This window comes from Liolophura sinensis, chromosome 7 (genome assembly GCF_032854445.1).
Source record: "Liolophura sinensis isolate JHLJ2023 chromosome 7, CUHK_Ljap_v2, whole genome shotgun sequence".
Classification (NCBI taxonomy): Eukaryota; Metazoa; Mollusca; class Polyplacophora; order Chitonida; family Chitonidae; genus Liolophura; species Liolophura sinensis.
The window spans coordinates 52336160-52356315 of NC_088301.1; the positions used below are offsets into that span (position 1 = coordinate 52336160).

The following is a 20156-nucleotide window of genomic DNA, read 5'->3' on the forward strand; positions in this document are numbered from 1 at the left end:
CACATGTCCAAGAAAAAAAGGTTTGAGAAACACATTTTATCGATTGAAAGGCGGCTTTCTTTGAGTTGGTAATAGAGTCTGCCTGAAGCTATTATTGACAAATTCATTTTGACTGTATCTGCAAAATACCATAGGCTGCCTTTGATGAAAGCAAGGAAATAAATGCATAGGTTTTCCATGAATTCATTTTGACACCACTTCATGATTCTAACCGCCGTCTCGATATAGGACATATAAACCCACTAAATCGGTCGATGTGTGTGCATTACCTTTTCAGCAAATAGTTCGCCAAACAGCTTTCATGTGGACCAACGCCAATTATCGACTCAAGCGTTGAGGCCAAGGTTTGTAGGAACTAGAGACCTAAGGCAGAGTTGTGCAACTGCGTTTTTACAGCAGCCAGGCACAGCATAGAGCAGGGTTGCAGCAAGACAATATCCAGCAATCTGTTATAGTAGGCGTTGCTTCACACATACTGTTTTACATGTGATGCAGATTACAGCCGATGTGTAAACATATATTACCGAAATTATCACATCATATTCTCTCGGGAGTTATTCACTTTACATGGACCCGTACTTCCAAGCACTGGCCTCGTCCCTGAAATTAAGCGAGGCTGGCGAAAGGAGGCATCAGTAATGTACCTTGCAAACTACCACTGAACACGCTGTATTGTAGGATATGAATGATGCTGATTTTTCCACAAAGGAGAACGAACCATTTTGATGACCTGTTTTCTGGTAAGTTGTTTAAATTTCTGTGCTGACCGAAATGTTTTCTGCATATATGTGTATCACTGAGGCAATGGATATGTTTCAAGTCACAATTTCAACATACTAGTTTCACATCTGTTATTGAGTGATATACATTAAAGGATAAGTAGATTTTGGGTATATAGCAATTGATACATTGGAAAAACAACTTACTGCGTTTTGACATTATGTAATAGCAGATGGTATGAACTTTTCAATCTTTCATAAGTTGTATTGGTCATTTGCAAAATTTAAACAGCTTTTAATTTACAAGAGTTTAAATATTTATCATATTAATCTGGGTTCTATGCCAACTTCAAAGAGAAAAATCTGTTCTGAATCGCTAATATAGTTTTTTATTTTTCCTGGGTTAAGAGTTAAATGCAATATTTAAATACCGACTGAAGAAATATATACTTTACTTGGCCGACATATTGTAGATCAAATCATTTTTGTACACTGATATACCAAGTGAATCTGTCATTTGTATTCGTTCTCTCCGCTTTCTGGTTCAGTGTGCATTATTAATAATGTTTTAGAGCATTTTATACGTTCATAGAAGTTACATTCATGATTCATGATTGAGCTGCAGAAAACTCACCAATTATGAGTCTGTCACGACATTGGTGGAACTGTGTGTGCGGGGAAATGTATCTCTTTCCCAACAACACATGGTTGACACTATACGAGATTGCAAATACTGATCCTTTCGTTTTTTGATCATGGAATCATAAATAGAAACCATATTTAAAGGAGAATTGTTCTTATTTAGGGAATGTAAAATATTCTTGAGTATGGGGTTAAAGACCAATCAAATAAATTATTAAGGGAGAATAGTTTGGAAATAACAGTACATATATATGTATAGTGAACAGCAAAATAAATCAAAGTCCTAAAAATAGTAAATGTCATAACAATACTGATTGTATGACATCATGACTCCAGACATGACACACGGTTTGGCGTCAATACAAATTTAGACACAAAAACAACCAATAACGTAATACCATGAATTTTGCACATGCATGTACGGTTTTTGGCGAACAACGTGCGCTCTCACTCCAAAACATCCTTTGTAAAAGGGTTACATCACAACGACCTACTTTATTATTCACTTATACACTTCACGCAAACGATACAAAATTAAGCGTGATTTCTAGCATTCGTGTGCCACTCGTCAGCCATAAAGGGACGTTCCAAGGCGAGTTCCCAATAGAATATGTAAGAAATACTGTAAACATGTACCGGTACAGTAAATAAAGCTGGTAACAAGTAAGAGAGAAGGAGTCAATGATACAGGGAAGACACTCAGTATTCTAGGCATGGCATTCATTGAAAGGTAGTAAGTCTCCAACAGATGTAGCCAGACACTCTGGATGCCATATTCTGACCATCAGGCGACTTGCTCGGTGCAACAAGCAAACAGTGATCGTTGTTTGTCGTCCTCGTTGTCGCCGACCAAGGGTGACAACTCCTGCACAAGATGCATGGATTCATCCGTGTGACTCATATAACGAATGGAATTCAATCAGCAACAATTATAGCAGCCTTAGTTCACGGGCGAATCGACCAGTATGTGCTGATATCGTTAGAATGCCCATTAAGGTGATACACGTTTCTAACAGGACTGTAGCTATGGCAGTATAATCCTCTGACAGACTGCAGTTAGTTAGGAACTCTAGTAATGCAATGTCAACATCAACTTTCAGCCCTATTGTGAATGTTTCTTTCAATAATTAAGTGACTTTCATTTTGTAAACTGATCTTAACTTGACCTCACTTACTTTTAATGGTCGCTATATATCTGAGTTTCATTGGCTGCATAGGAAACATTGGTATGGTGAATATGTGTGCGTGAGTGATTTACCACATGGTGCAACTCATCACTGGAAACATTATGTTCTGAAAGTAGTATAATGTTATTAGCATACTGATTTATAAAAACTACATGTAAATCACGGGGATGGCGTATGAATTCTGATTCTAAAATGTTTTTAAGGTGTTCAGTTTTCAAAAGTGTATTAAAAGATACATGGACATTAAAACATCTCATTTTAGTGCAAGGTAAGACTTTAAGTTCAAACTAAGAAGACACCTGTGGATTCTATACGTGAAATATTTTGATTGAAAGGATATGAGAAGTCTTGCTAAATGAATATCAAATTAGTTAATTACCGCTGCACAGTACATAAAAGTACACAATAAGCGATTGATAAGTTCTGAACACTGAATACTCAACTTCTCCGTAAGACGAAAAAGCGGTAAACCCTCTCCGTTAAGCGAAAATTGACGAACCTTTCCACATGTGATTCACAGATTTTGCAAACACTGAATTGAAAATAACATCTCTGCATTCTTTTCACATAATTCTGTTTAAGCCATGGTTCTACTGGGCGAGCAGTTCGATGCTATTTATACATTTACGTGAAGAGTTAGAATAAGATCCTAAATGATATAAGTTGTCCATAAAAGAGGCCATATTTCGCCGGTTACGAGCTACCATTTGCCAATTATCACACTGTCGTCTCTGCTGGCAAATATGTACTACATACTTTCAAGGCCCTAAGGCAGTGATCCTAATGTAGATGCGTAGAGGCAGAAAATGGCTCATTCAGTTGGTTTATATATTAAGATCTCTTGTTTCAAATCTTCATTTCCAGATCGAATTTTAAATTCGTGTATGTAATCTCAATAAAGAATTGCACCGCGTTTCTTTGTTCGGTTTGTTTCATCCGCTTATATGTTTGAAACGGGCTATGTACCGGTACGAAAAATCCAGAATCAAGGTTAGCTTAATAGTGGATTTTCTGTGTACAGTTTCATGCTTCAGATCTAGTTAAATCTGCAGGTGTGGTACTCTGGCGAGAGTTAGTTACACTATATATTCTGACAATCTACAGACAGTGCCAGTGCTAGATAGATGGGACTTCTTCCCTGCTCGGATAAAGGCCAATATCGCATCTGGGTTCTTAGGCCTAGCGGCTATGTAGAATTCGATCTACCGCGAACAAATGGTTCCGAGATGTGCTCCAGTCATTTCAGAAAAGTAAACATATTTATCTGTACGGTTTCCTTCCGATTACACGACGTTAAGGCGAGTGACAAATATCGACTTTCCGTCTGAGATCGTGGATGATGCTCAAATATCTAATTCACTTTTTTTGACATATGTGTCATGTTAAAATCAGAAATGGAATCTGACCGCTTTCAGTAAAATTATTTGTTTTTGTCTTTGGTTTTTATAAATTACCGGAAACGGTAAAACATTAGATATCGTATTTGTCACCGTTATTTAGAGAACTCCTTCAGGCAGTCTGAAGATTGTCTGGTTAACATTGGCTGGTTCGTGCTCTCCTGTGACAGGCATTAGTAACGAGATACTGTAATTCTCAGTTTCGATAACACGCGGGACTGGCGTAAAACACCGTCATTTTAATCATCATATGATTTATGTTTTTAACAATGGGATTCACCGGAACAAACAACGTCGTTATTCAGCATGTACACATTTGCTCTAGATATGACACAGCCATGACATGTTGTATATGATTTGTATAGTCAGTTTTTTCTTCAAACAAAACGTAGGCGTCCACAGTATCACAGATACAACGTCTTAAGGCAATCTAAAAGGGAGACTCTTATGGGAGACTTCTATGGTATGGTAAAAGAAAATGATTCTGCATGCCCTCAGTATACGATAGTGACGGTGAACTTGCTTTCCCTGGAAAATCATGCACACCACTCAATCAACGGCTCAATCAACCAATAATGCCAAAGCCTAGTTTTCAGCCTATCGGCACTAGGCAAATATTTTAGTTCATGAAAGTCAAGCATTCAGGTATTATACCTGACATTGTAACAGGAGTCTGTCTTAGTGCCTTCCTCTCAGTCCTAAGAGTAGTTGAATCCTCATCTATGTGTAGCTTTCTGTCAGCAATCTGAATTAGTCACTGGGAACATGGAATCGATATACATGTTAGGCACCACATGTACAACACTCAAGCCACATGGTCACGTTGTCGCATTCACTGGCACAGATGGTAACGATGAATCATTGCGCACTGACTCAACACCGTGGTTTCTTCACCCAGACCTTAAATATAGGGCTGTGGCAGGTTGAATCGATCATGCACCAATCAAATAACTCGACATAACTCGTTCATCGTTGTTGACCCCGAAACCAGTATATAGCCGACAAAACTTTACGGTAGCCCTAGAAAAATTTGAGCATGACGTTGGTATGAAATGATTTTCATTATGCTGATACAAATTCATTTTACTTGTCATTAGAAGTTAACGGCATAGAATACAGCTGACATGTCACCTCACGATTATCTGAATACTTTTGGTGTGTTATAAGCTTATGGTCAGGTAGCCGTAGTATTTCATAATTCAGTGCATTCAGCACTATATTGCTTGTTGCGTACCACAATATTAGCAGGAAGTGGGCGAACACAGGCATCTTTTGCATTAATACGACAATCTGGGCCCAGTTGTTCGAAAGTGTATGAGTTAATACTGGTATTAAGCCATATTTTACATTGAAAATTTTAGCCAAACACTGTATCCAATGCTGTTGTCCAAAGACAAAATATAACAGCGGCAGTTTTAGTTCACATTTAATATAATATAACACAATTTTCATTAGGTTAAGTGCAAAATTTAAGAATTGGCTTTATGTTAATACTGGTATTAAGCCTTATACCAGCTTTGAACAATTGGGTCCAGATGTAATAATGCGTATACATATATATGATACTCATTCTCAGTCATAAAAATCTTTATGTTTAACATATCGGGGCAGCCGTAGTTTTAACCTAAAGTTTGTTCATTCAATACATATTTATCAGGGGAGGTTATCCCCAGGTGGCGCTGTCCTCGCTGCTGACTCAAGTTTTCATTTGCCATTATCCCTGACATTTCTGAGGTCATGTCTGGCCTTTGTTGTGTCCCACATGGCAATGGCCAAGGGTGGCATGCCTTCCCATCTAACGCTCAGATGAGAAAGAGGTGGATCAAGGCCGTGAAACGGAGAGAGCCGAAGTGGAAGCCATTCAAATGGATGACAGTTTGCCGGGCTCATTTCGCGGAGTGTGGTTATTTCAAGTAGACCACAGAAAGTACCGGTAAGTGTTGTCAAAACTGTTTTAAAGCATTTCTTTGGTGGCAAATGCAGGGTAACAAAAGCCGGGAGAGATATGAATGTTTTTAGAATTTGATTTGAATAACTATGTCTACTTTCTCCGTACAAGAGATGGCAAGTGCTCGATACATGAAATATAGCAAAACTGGGTGACATTGTTTGTATTCTGTTTAAATTAAACGAGAATATGTCGCACAAATCTCATCTAATGTGGCGTTCCGTAAGATTAAATGAATATTATATTATATGTTGTCTTTTTTACTTTACTGACAAAGATCCAGCCAAACATCGTGACTTACAGCCCAACACAGTCCCCCATATTTTTTCGTGGAAACGATCGCCTACAGTGTCAGCAAGAAAGAGGGCGCAAAGAAGGGAAGAAATAAAGGAGGAGATAAAGAGAGTAGAAGAGGAAAGGATTATAGCTTTGGATGTTTTATGGGCTGGGGTAGACGCGGAGACAGACGCTGGAATGGATAGTGGGCAATGGGAGAAAGAAAGTAAGTCTGCCCAGCACTCTGCCATCATCTTTCCCATCCATAATGTCTCTGTGTGTTAATGTCCAGAATATTTGCATCGAATGTGCTCTGCACTAAGCAGCTTAAGCTGAGTAAGTTATTGTTTTATACTTGTTACCTGTAAACTCTGATATATCTAGTGATATGGTATCCCCAAATATGTATCTTCTTACCATTGATGTCACTGGATCAAATCAGATGGCTCAAACCATAAGTGAGAAATCATGCCTCCACACCATAAACATGAATAAGCCTTTCCTCTTGAAACGTTTTGAGTTACACTTGTCATGATAATTTGCTAGCCACTGTCATGAGACCCGCCCTCCCTTCCAAAAAACATTTGAAATTATCTATAAATGCCAAAATTTAACATTTGTTTTTTTTTGTTCACCAGCAGTTTCCATGCCTATAGGTGTCCAGGAAGTTGCCTCACAGACTGTACACAGGGGATTTGCATCATCAACAGATTTTATTTTTGATCCAAAAAGATTTCATTTTTACACTAGCCCTTATGACATTTTCAAAACTATATTTTATTGTTTAGGGGAGGCTGCATTTGAGTTACATTATTTTTATGACATTGTTCCTTCAATGTATCAGGAGACCAGTTTTATTTAAGGCTTATGAAATTATGTTTAGCTAGAACAAATTATGAATTAAGTGGTATGTTTGTTATGAGTGAGAAAGAAGTTGCAAATATTTTCATTACATGGGTTAATTTTCTGTATTTTCAGTTTAAAGATATTGATTGGTGGCCATCCAGAGATCTAGGTCAGTTTTATTCTCCATCTGATTTTAAGGAGAAATATCCAAGAACTAAAGTCATTGTGATGGAACTGAAATTCCAGTTCAAAAACCCCATCAGCCAATCCTTCATCAAGGAACTTATTCCAACTATAAGAACAGAAATGCAGCAAAGTTTCTTGCTGGTATTACACCTGGAGGCTTAGTCAGTTATGTGTCAGATTAATTGGTGGTGCTGCCAGTGATCATCAAATATGTGAGAGAAGTGCTCTCCTCACTAAGTGTGACCCAGGAGACTCGCTGACAAAGGTTTTAATGTCCAAGACTTGTTTATACCATATCAGGTTCAACGTTCATGTGAACATTCCACAGTTCTTTGCCAAGAAAAACAGAATGCCCAATAATTCAGTCTTAGCGACAGAAAAATAGCTTGTAAAAGGGTACATGTGAAACATTTTATAGGTCTGGTTAAGACATTTAAAATTTTGAGCTTTTAGCTCAAAGCCAGCTACTCTCTCTTTACTTTGAGCTTAGCTTCTGTCCTATCTAACTCCATGCAGATAATTTCACTGATCTCTACAACTTGAGCCTGTCCTTATATTTTGTACTTGCTGGTTAGAAGGTCAGTTAAATTGTCTGCGTGGAGTTAAATCTCACTGAAGCTGAGCTCCAGAGAAGGAGAGATCAGCTCGCTACTGAGCTTAATCATCTCACAGCCTTGTTCTTTCACAGTGTGATATTTTAACTGTATAACTGTAGCCAAGTGAAGTTTGGAGATAAACACTTCTTTTGAGTATGCCATTGTATGCCGTCAAAACACAGCTGAAAGAAAACATTGCTCTACTCACAATATTTGCTTTATTTGCTACCATACATAAGTAAGTATGTAAGTCATGCTTTAGAGCAATATTTTCATTATGAAACGCAGGATTTATATATAATGTAGGTGTATCCAAAACATTTGTTGATGCATTAAGTACAGTAATCTACCCACATCAGGTGTGGGTTCAAACCAAACCGTGAGCATGGAATTGCAGAACACACTGTTTTGCTGCTTGTGGGGCCTTGATAACACTTGTGTGGCTGTTTGTTCATTCTCAAATTCATGGAAGAGAGTGCACTTGTCTTCCACCTAAGTGTGTGGGACAACCCCTCAGCAAATGCCAAAGTTCAGTGTTTTCTCCTAGCTCTCTAGTGTCCCCCACCTTCAATACTGACCATAATTGCCTAAGTGAAAAATTGTTGAGTATGGCGTTAACCAACAATCAGATAAACAAACTTAGATGGAAATAATACATACACAAGGACTGGGAAAACCATTTCCAAGTGCAGTTTTGATTATTCAGATTCTCTCACTGAAGGGGGCATCCGTGGCTGACGGGGTCAGCGCTCCAGTGCGGCGTAATGACCCAGGTGGGTCCCACCAATGCGGTCGCTGTGAGTTGGCTCATGCTAGCTTCTTCAGCTATATGTGGGAAGATCTTCCAGCAACCTGCAGGTGGTGGTGGGTTTCCCCCATGCCCTGCTGGGTTATCTCCCACCATAATGCTGGCTGTCGTCATATAAGTTAAATATTCTTGAGTACGGCGTAGAATAAAATAAATCTTTCACTGAATAAAATGCAAAATATGTGCATTCCGTAGCGGCCTTTAGTGACTACTCCTTCATGATTTGAACTATTAAATATGCTATATCCATTGTGTTTCAATCTTCAACACACACTGAGCAGCACATTCTTTCATATATTACAGATTTTTTGTACAGGCCTGCTAAAGTTATACCTACATACATTTTTGTACAAAAATTTGTTAATAATGGCTTGTTCAAATGATTATTTTAGAAGTTGTCCAGTTTTGCTAACGTATGTTCTACAAAACTGCTGTTATGACTAATATCAATTATTTCCATTCCCATTTTACATACGATGCTTGCCTTCTAATTTCCTCTTCAATTTCCTGGATTTGTAGGTCACTAATATGTGACACCTGAAGTACACAAAATACAGCAAACTAAATAAGTGTTATTAAAATAATAACCTTCATCATATGTGACACTGAAGTCACTGATATGAGTAACCTAGCAATTTATCAATTTCGGGTGTAACAGTACACTTTTCTCAAGCAATTCATTGATGAGAGTATGCAGTTAATGCTGAGGTCAATAATTATACTGTACTGTGGTCATCGTACCTGGAGTTTTAGAAAATGATCTTCCATTGTCATCTCCATGTAGTGATGTTCAAGATACAAGGCAGCTGTATGTGCAGGGTGCACTTCTGAATTATGAGCCTCCTGCCTTTTCCCTGCAAGATGGGAATGAAACATAATGGAAAGTGGGAACCACACCTGAGCAACACTTATGTGATGTTTGCTTCTTGTCTCACTATTTTACATTCACTTTGTATGTAAAAACTAATATCTGCTGGATTATTGATTTTTGTCATGATTTACAATTCTAATCATATTTATATTTTAGACTTATATATTTATACTAGACCTTACTGATTATAGGCTACAGAGGCGACCAAGGGCTATCATGGGTATAGATGCTTACCTGTGTGCAGGTGACCTCTGTCAAAACTTCGCCTGTGCCGTGGAAGGACGTCAGGGCAACGAGCACCCAGGTTACATGCTTACAATGTGCAGATGGGCCCTGCCCAACTGCACTTCGCACTGGGTCTCCTGAACAACTCCATCGGTATTAAGGCTGAAATCCACTTGATATGACGTATTTTTCTTCATCTCTGCCCAGACTGCTGCTCTGATATACACACTGGTATCCCCGTTGAAGAAACGATCGTAACGAAGATATCTGGAGGAAAAATATCACAAACCGAGCTTCAGTAGGGTTTATGTAAGGCAAATATGTTCAATTTACACACGATGAGATTTGGCATGAGAAATTATTATTATGATTATAACCCCCATGGTTTTAAACGTGTTCAGTCTTTACTGTCGACCTAAATACCGTATATGATATATTTATTAAGAATGAGTATACCTCTGCTGGTACAACTGCTGAATCTTGTCGTACTTCTTGTCACAGCTGTACAAAAACTCCTCTATTCCCTTATGTGTTATAGGGAACTCTTGGTGACGGCCATGATGGAGGTCTTTGTACAATCTACAGTCAGGCAATGTCATACTGAACTCTGGCTCTGGTTCTACGTTAGTGCTAGGCCTGTTTGCATCATCAAACGTTAACCTGTGAAAAATATGTTGAGATCATTTAACAAAAATAGAATATACCTAGAAAATCTCATGATATTTGTACTGTAAAAGACATCCCACGGAGCATATTATAGACGAAAATGAAAAGTCGTGGTCATGTACATAGGGCCTATATGTGGGAGGTAATAGTTAGAATGGAGAAACTTTAACCTACCTATCAACCAAATCCTTTTTTTCAGCCCGTCAATTTCAATTTCCTCTCTCGTAGCAATTCTTTAAGTTCCTGTAGACTTTTATCTGTATATCTGCATTCACTTTGTTCGAACATTATTGCAGCGCGCTTCCGAAATGCGTAAACAGCAACGTTATTTGATATAATAGAGTTGTCGGCCTTGGACCATCGGAAGTCCGGGGTGCATGTTGCGCCGTCTGGTGGCGGTGGTTTCGCCGATTCTCCATTAAACACAAAAAAACCTTCATAACCTTCATAAGTCCTCCGGTCGTGGGTTATTTTGAGTGTAATTTCAGTTTCTCGAACCCGGATTAGGGGTATGTCATCTTCCACTTGTTGCAATTCACGCCTCACCCCGATTTTGTGCATTGTCTGTGGTAGAAGCGAAACTGACTGTAAGTGCTTATAGCAAAGAGTTTGAAAATATAACATCTAACATATTCGAGATATTGTATAGAAAGTCACGATGTACAATATATATAATAAACAATAATTACACTAGTAAATAAAACAAATCTGTATGAATGAGAATCATCACTGGGAGGGCATCGATGTCTTACCGTTTTCATGTCACTTTTACGGTCAACACGTCATACTAGTTTTGCTCTATTTAATGGATGCGGATATAGGTTAAATATTAATGTATTATACATGACAATTTTCCATGCAAACACAGACTGCGTGTTTATTTTTTTTCAACCATCAGAGTGAGAACTATTTACTTAGACGAGTATTTCCCCAAGAAATCATCTATGAGAAAAGTTACCTGTCACAGTTTAAAGGATATACTGTCGAAAATAATCAGATGTTTGGAGTTGGTTCAGCTGAACTAACGAAACGCCATTGGTCTATATTTTTTGTCATTTACGACAATTAAAAGAGGAAATCCGTCACTGATGTAAACTGTCCTCCCGACGAGATAACATGCAAATGAGGCAGCACGGAGATTCCCACAAAGTAACCTTCGCTCGTGGATCACACATCTACTAACCAACAATATGACGGATTGAAATATTATCTACATTTCTGTCGCCCATGTTCTATAAAATATTCGCAATTCCCAACGAAATGTACGGCAGAACTGAAATTACAAGTTGTTTAGTAGGCTGCATAATTACAACACAACACCGTGTGAGATATTTGAAGTTAACTGAACGGCTCCAGTCATCTACACAACAGATCTCGCTACAAGGGAGGGTAATTCTGTCAGAAAGTCAATCTTCGGTCATGTTTTGTAAATATAGCGACATGAAAGAACCGATAAAACTGATTATGCGATTGTGAACTCAAGGTCAAATATTTGTCAGTAGTCCTCTGGAAGTCTTAACTATGTGTAGATGACGTTAAATACTGGAGCACAATTTTTCCGCCGTCGGCAATATGTCCCTTTAACGACGCAACCCATGTAGCCTTGAAAATGCACTCACAGAGAGTATTGTGGGCAAATGCTGAAAATACAAGCATCTGTAGAGCAGCAACATTTTTATTATTGTTCAGAGTGAATCTGTACTGTATGAATTTGGGGAATGTGACACTCGGAGAAAAACTTCCCTTTCCCTCTGAATCTTGTAAACTTGTGGACATGTGAAAATTAGTTGTGGATTATAGACGGGTTACTGGCCTTTAATAAAACAATGTTAAAAATATTAACATTTGTAAAGAGATGTGAGCGTTCCACGTTGAGATAGGAGTTCAGCTAAAATGTATGGAACCATAATTTAGCATTTGTTGGGTATTTTCCTGTATCCCTGTTTTATATATTGGTAATCTGACACCATTTCACCCCGTTACATGTTTCTCTATTGATTTTGTGTCTCTTTGGCCTGAATTACTGAAGCCATTTTCATTGTAAATCTATTTTTGTGAATATGACTTAAGGATTACGTTTCAGAACAGGCTTTGAAAACTGATCAATGGGATTAGCAAGACAGATAAAAGTTCAGTACCACATAGCAATGAAGGTCTAATGTTCAATAAAGATAAAAAGTTTGACATAACAGTGCAGACAGATTCATTTTACCGCTTTAACTAGCATACATATACTATTTCAACACTCCCAAGTTCAAAGGCTGTCGTCCTACAAACTAAACGGTTGTCTACAGTTAGCAGTGTGTTCAGCGTTTTAATATGAATATTGTTGTGTGTGTAAACGAATTCCTCAATATCAATGATCATCAAAGAACGATGTATACGCTAGTTACTCTGAAATATTAAGGTGAAATTAGTGTTTGGCCTAATACCACAAAACGTGGTCTTCCCTTCCGTACTCTCATATATGTGAATTTCATTCGTGAGGATAAGGTTAAACTTTTGCGTAAAACTGTCTACTTGTCTAATTAATGACACTGCATGCAATTTACCTTGCACATAATGTACAGCTCAGATTGTTTTATCGACAAAGGTTTGATCCGATTCTTGCCGTAAATGAATTCGTTAATACTTGCTTCTGAAGACATGGATTGATACTACAAACAAGAAAGCATTAGGTAAACAGCTGCCAGACATATAAAAGGGTTACAAAAGCAGAACAAATTAAATCTAAACTACTTTCCGGGGAGTCAACAAGTTGAATACAACTTCAACAATATAATGTTTTAAATTAAATCGAGGTGATATCCTCGGTCAAGATTTTATTCATTAACCTTTTTCAAACCCGTTGTGTCAATGTGGAGAGTTGATCATAATCTTTACACACTCAGGCGACAATGCGTCCTAAAACGTTATGATACTTCTTGAAAACTCTAGGTGTAAAAGTAACTGCACGAATTTAACATTAAGCCTTCTTGTGCAGAATTAATTTAAAACTGGATATTTCTGTGTGTTTAGATTTGTCTGTAGGAATTCGTGTACACAGACTGTAAACAAAACAAAAAATGAATATGTACACGTGTTAATAATTCCATTAAGAAATCTCTGCTCAAAGAAAGTCGCAGTCTCATTAGCATTAGAGAACAATGTTAAATTCCCATGTGTACAAAGTGGATTGTTCTTCTGTAGCGCAATCAGAAGATTAAATGGTAACGTGAGAGTGAACAGAGTAGCGTAAGAAGCGAACGAATGATTATTGATGTATACGTGTAGTGTGAGTAGCAGCTGAGGACCCGTGACGCTGTATCTCCAAGGTAATTAGTAAACAGGTGGTATGAGTAATTGCAGCCTGGGACCCGTCAGCGGTATTATTGAAGAGAAGCTCTACAGCCGACAACAACCATCTCGCTACAAGAATCACGCTAACATCAAGCCATTATCAAACACTGGTAGTCTGATCCATCCCTGTACCCATAATTTCCCATTAACGTGAATGGTGCAGTTTCAACAAAAAGCTCGATATAATACGTGTGTCCATGCATTCTGTCCTGCATATCCTTTGCCTGCGACTATTGACTGTATAAATGTACAGTGATAAGTACGATGTTGAAATGCATTTTATACACAATGGCTTTTTGCCACCGATACGGCAGTTGACTTAAATACCGCGGTAATCGCGAAAATATGAACTTGAAGAAAAAACGGCCACCAATATTTATTTCATTATATAGGGTTCATTAGACTATATTTGTGATGACAAGTATATCAGTTTCAGTACAGATGATACTCAAAGTTATCTAATGCACCCGGTTATCGTCATGTGATATCCGTTGCTTCAACTTGAGGCTAATGTACTTCGCCAACTATAAAACCATTGGTCAGTGTTTACCACCGGGCAGAGATCCCAGGTAAACACTAGCCAGTGCTATAGGTAAGAATTCTAAGGTTGTTTTGTGTTGTGCAAATTTCTACTTCTTTTTAATAGCTTCACTATTTCTCCAGCTCACATGCCAGTCTGTCATGGTGACAGAAGGTAATAATCATACTCATTTGAGCGATCACTTGTCATTCATGCACTGTGCGGTTGCCGTGCAATCACCGAAAGTAAAGCGTAAACTGCCCTCTGATTATCTGACTGTGTGCCGTGCTTTAAGAAATCCCTTGTTGACCTTTTCAAAAGGCTTTCTAAGGAGACCACTTCCAGGTGATTTTCTCGTTTAGACTGTCGTCAAATACCGTCCATTCTGACGTTCATGAGAGCCTTAATCGATGATTCAGTTCAGACGACTCTTTGTTCGCCAGCTCTGTTGTAATTCTAGCTACTTCTGAATGTCATCTCCTTTACTATAATATTGTTGGCCATAATATTTACCAGAATCTAGGCTGATCTTAAGACTTCTACTTGGTGGTACTACCAAATCGTTTGCCTTTCAGCCAGCTTATAGATCAATATGTACGTAACAGGTAGAATAGGAACAAAGCATCTTTACTGGTACAGTTGTGAAATGACAAATTAAATCCAACAGTTAACTGGAACACAAAAAATATATGGACAGCGCATGCTCTTACGGGCATTATATGTAAAACACACTACACCGGAGCTCAGTAATTAGAACGTATCGCTCTGACCTTAATTCAGTTGACAGTTATCCTCTGTTCACACAAACCAGGTACATCAATCTATCTGTTCGTGCACATAGTTAAAACAGCGGGCCTCGCTTTGGGTACAAACCTGTGGCTGGATCGATTGGAGAGAGAGTTGCCGAAGGTGGTAGGCGAGTGTAACCTTGCAGGAGAAAGTGAACGTGGTGCGCACAACTCGTTAATATACCGTCACGTACTTTATACATAGCCTCCGCCGTGCGGTAAACCTACCCTGAAAAGGTGTTCGTTGTTCCTGCTTGTCGCCAGACTATCCTTAGAAATTAATACGATGGAAGTGTCTTTGATTCGACGCATGGACTACAGCATAATGACAACCCACGTTTTACGCATTTACTCTATTTACACGGAGCTTTTGGTGAAGGATTCTACCCCATTGTCCTCCTGTGAGCATGTGTCAAAATAGATCCATAAAGCTTCTCATAAATAAGGTGATAACAGTAGGCATCCATTGATTCGTGTGCATGATGAAGAATTCTTTGTAGTAACCTACATATGTACCGTATGCAACAGGGATTGCATTTGAAACAATTGCATGTTCACGTGACTCTTGTGATAGTCGGACATCTACGCTATTCGAAAAAGTACATCTTCGCCACGAGAATGCTTGCTGCTATACGGTTTGATAAAGCCAGACTTTACAACAACTTCCTGGATGGTAAGTCAAAAACTGAGATTCACTTCATTTTCTTCTTTTCCATCCACATGCGCTTAAGATGTTTATCTTAAAACTAGCAATAGTCATATGAACATAGATATCTTGTGTCACATGCTCAAAAGACAACTCATCGCCTTTAAATGAAAATAAAGGCCTCTGAATTCCTTGAAAAGTGTCAAGAAAATCTTAATGCTCACTTTCTCCTTTAATCAACTTTGGTAATTTTGGCATAATTAACATGTTCTCTTTGGAGGCTCATCCCTCGTACTCGGAATATTTAAATTTTCATCCATCCTTCCAAAATAAAAAGATCGTGTCAATACAAAAGGAAATACTTGTGTAGATCATAAACACAAAAATCAAACACCGTTTTAAACAATTATTTTTTGCAAATATATGTCTTAATTAAAAATAATTAGTCATGAAAATTCCAAGTGAATGTTGGATTTAATTAGATTGTTATTGATGGCATTCTCAACGTTCTCATAAGACCATCATTGTAAAGGGAGACAACTGAAACGAAGGATGTGGTAGTTACTGCACAACTAGCTTCTTTCGAACCTCCAGTTATGTTCATTTTTTATACATTTTGTTAATTTTGTTTTCTTTAATGCCCATTAGGGTTCAGTCTTTCTGCTGGAAGCCCTGTTGTTTTTATTTAGATAATCATTTTACTCCAAAATTTTGCACTTATTCCCTAGCCATTACAAATACATGCTATTGAAATCTTGTCATCTTATAACACTCAATTCAACCCTTTTGGCCATATGTCACATGACTTCGAGGATTATATTGGATTATTTGCAATTTCATCGGAATACTTCCCCCTAGAACGACCGACTCTACAGATTTCATTCTAACATAGAGGTGTTCTCGAAAACCTTCTCTGTAAGTTATTTTATTTGTGCAAACCAGGCCTCTGTGGTCCTTTTTAATTGGTCTCGTAGTACCATTGGACATCCGAATGCATGGAGTTGGTGTCTTATAGACAGGAAATCTGGGCTTGAACCCCCGCGTCACTGAAAGGGACGCAACAGCTATATATTTTATTTTGTTTGATTTGTTGTTCAAACCTCTGTTTCGTTCACATAGTGAATGTGACATACACAGATATTCGTGTGAGAAGCCAGTTACGGTCGACCGATTCTCCTGCAATTATTGCAATTGTGCCACGTAGCAAAACTGGCAAAACGGCCTCGACAGCATAGGCTACATGTAGAACGGAAATAACGCCTGGCGCACATTAGGCCTATCTCTTTTCTAAAGTTTACTCGTCAGTCCTGTTGCCAAGGCCGATGTGGAGACAGAATTGGTGTAATTCAAAATCCGGCTTTTGCGAAGGAGATTTTTACTAAAAATTTCTCCGACGTTGGAACGGGGTGCAACAGGAACAATACTGAAATAAAGCGCCCTCAGTGCTCTTTTCCCAATTACACATTCGAATCCAGCTTGGGGTCGACTACATTGAGGCGGTCACATGACAACACTAGTGAAACCCAGCAACATTGAAATCCAGCAACATTGAAACCAAAAATACGTCCATTTCCGTTTTTACTCCCAAGTTTATAATGCTAGGCATATATTACCAGAACTCCATTAAAGGGAATACAACAGAAGCGTGTGATGGACACAAAGTATGTCCCAACCTCCTGGAAATTATTTTCAAACCCCACACCTGCTGCACTAGTCCTTCTTGATAATATAAAATGGTTATTTTTGTAGCCTGGCGCTTAGCACAGAGAGGTTGGAAGAAGGAAACAAGACTGGTTGGCCATGTGTCAGTATAATATGATTGGATGGGACTTCATGCCCATTGTTTTCACAATGACACTTCAGTGGCGGCATGGACTCGACCTGCTACAAGAAGACACAGTATGTGTGCACACGTTTAATGACTCATCACATGACTTCAAAATTGTTAAGTACGACATAAAACCACAGGCATACATACATACATTTGTTGATAAATATTGCTCGTTCTATTTTATAGAACTTAACGGGAGATGAGTGCTAAGAAGACATTTCCGTTGTCTTGATTGTATGTGACAATTGAATAGACTTGTCATACTAACAAAAACTAGAGACGTTGCTTGCAGTTTCCTGAATGATAAATGCAGATGTCTACCTTGAAGCCTTTATACGACGACTGCGTGATCCAGGATGTACTGAGCGTACCCGAGATACATTTACTGATTCAAGGACAATGGGTGTGTTGCTGATTTATATCTCCTGGAGAGTGATGTTTATAGGAAATTTCACATGCTTTTTGTGACAGGTGTGATATTGGTGCACGGCAATCTCTACTTGCTATTGTGACAAAAGGTCCACTGGGCAATTCACGTACCTCTGTATGTACTGAAATTAATTTCCCATGAGCATAAGTAACGAGAGATTAATTGAGGTTTCCCCTTATTTGCCTTCCTTTCGCACTCAATCAAATAACCGTGTTTATACGATAGGGGGTTCGTCTAATAGCTTTAAAATGGGCTTAATCAAGACCAGTAAGCCTATGTTCGTAGGGGATGTGTTCAACTTTGCAATAATGTGTAACTTATATGTGATGGTTCCTTTGCAGTGTGTTGCAGCGGTTGACCTAATTTTCTCCAACTATAGGTCTGACTAAATCTCATTTATTGGGTTATTATAAAAGTCTCAATAGGCGATCCATTATATGGAACAGCTGGAATCATTCACATAATATGAATCTGGTCATGCCACTCTGATCGAATTTTCGGAAATGTTTATGACGTCAATAATGCCTCATCAAACTGTGTGCAATTTAGACCTTGATAAACGACAGTGCCTGAGTGGTGAAGTAGTGGCTATCTGAGAAGTGCAAAATCCTTGATGACTGGGTCCTTCGCCTCTTCTGCTATTGACTGGCATATAACAGGAATGCATGCTGCACAGAATAGCTGGTCAGAGATTTTGCCGATACTACATTTGACAACGATGCCCAAGTCTGAAAGAATATAAAGGGGAAAGATTACCTGCAAAACATGACCACGTACAGTATCAAATTAAGCCTGTGGCGTGATGATAGTTCATTGCTATAGTATTGTAGACCTAGTGGTTCACTCACCAGTATCGCATTTGTATATTTAGAGGTTCAAACCTCATATCTGGAAGCCCTATTGTAATTGTTCGGATTCTTCTTATTATTAGGGGTCCATGCAGGTAGTCCTGCGGGACACCTATTGAGATCGTTCGTATTATTATTAGGGACCCCGTTCTCTCCAAACGGGATTTTTATTGTAATAGTTGTGTTTTCTCTTATTGTTATTTTTATTATTATTTTTTTTTGGTTATTATTGTTATTATTATTTCACCGATTTTGTGATCGCGCTACTGTCTAGACGCCCAGACCGTTTGACCGGTTGGCTTGAAACTTTGCTGTAAACTTACCCTGTACCTGTTATCAGTCCAGCAATTCGTTTTCTTTCTATGTCACGTTTTTTGGCAGCCATTTTGGATTTGTAGCAAATCGTTTAAACATCTTTTCCAAAAGCACTGAACGGATTGTTCTGAATTTTGATATGCAGGTAGACTCGTCCGAGCTTGAATAAGTTTGAGAGAATCGTTGACGTCCGGTTAAAACTTGAGAAAGTCGCCAATTCTCTCGGTATTTACTAAAACAGGTCACCGTTACATTAATGTCAGAAGCAATCCGGCTTTCTTTAGTTCTACTCTTTATAAAGGTTACCACTCATGGGATGTTACATTATTTAATAAATTACTTGAATTTCTCATTAATAACATCTATGTGAAATTCGGAGATACCATTTACCAACAGTGCATAGGTATTCCAATGGGTACCAATTGTGCGCCTCTTTTGGCAGACCTATACCAGTTTTCATATGAATACGACTATATGCAGAAATTACTTAAAAGTAATATCTTTAAAGCTCGATCCTTTTCATTTACCAAGCGGTATATTGATGATCTACTGGCGTTAAATAATCCCCATATTGCTGAAGCTGTGAAGGAAATCTTAATTGGATTTAAAGGAGGCAACAGATAGTCCTGATGATACATCTTATTTGGATCTATATCTGTACAAAGACGAACAAGGTCTCCTTTCACGCCGCCTTTACGACAAAAGGGATAATTGCAAGTTTGATATTGTAAATTATCCTTATTTAGATAGCAATATACCAAAGGGTCCTGCATATGGCGTATACATATCTCGCCTTGTAGCATTTGTCAGATCTTGCGTCAATTGTGATGACTTTAATCTGCGTCACAAGTTGCTAGTTAAAAAACTAGTTTGTCAAGGATACTCCATCGAACGCCTTCATTCTAAGTTTCTCAAATTTTACACTGAGTATAACACTCTCGTTGGCAGGTATGGACAAAATGTTCAGAATCTCTGGCGATCTGCATTGTGATCAACCACATAGACGGCGCTGTTATCCCTATTTACATATCTATCACGTACATGGTATTTAACAACATAGATGGCGCTGGTT

The 20156-nt window shown here is 38.4% G+C and overlaps 1 protein-coding gene across 1 annotated transcript in view; it reads left to right on the forward strand.

Moving 5' to 3' along the window:
• Window positions 1-622: 622 nt before the first annotated feature.
• LOC135471699 (protein SSUH2 homolog) overlaps window positions 623-20156 on the forward strand; it is a 33182-nt gene continuing 13648 nt past the window's right edge. The window contains exon 1 of the mRNA XM_064751019.1: window positions 623-740. Coding sequence (XP_064607089.1) covers window positions 686-740 — 55 coding nt within the window. The 5' untranslated portion in view covers window positions 623-685. The remainder of the gene's footprint in view (window positions 741-20156) is intronic.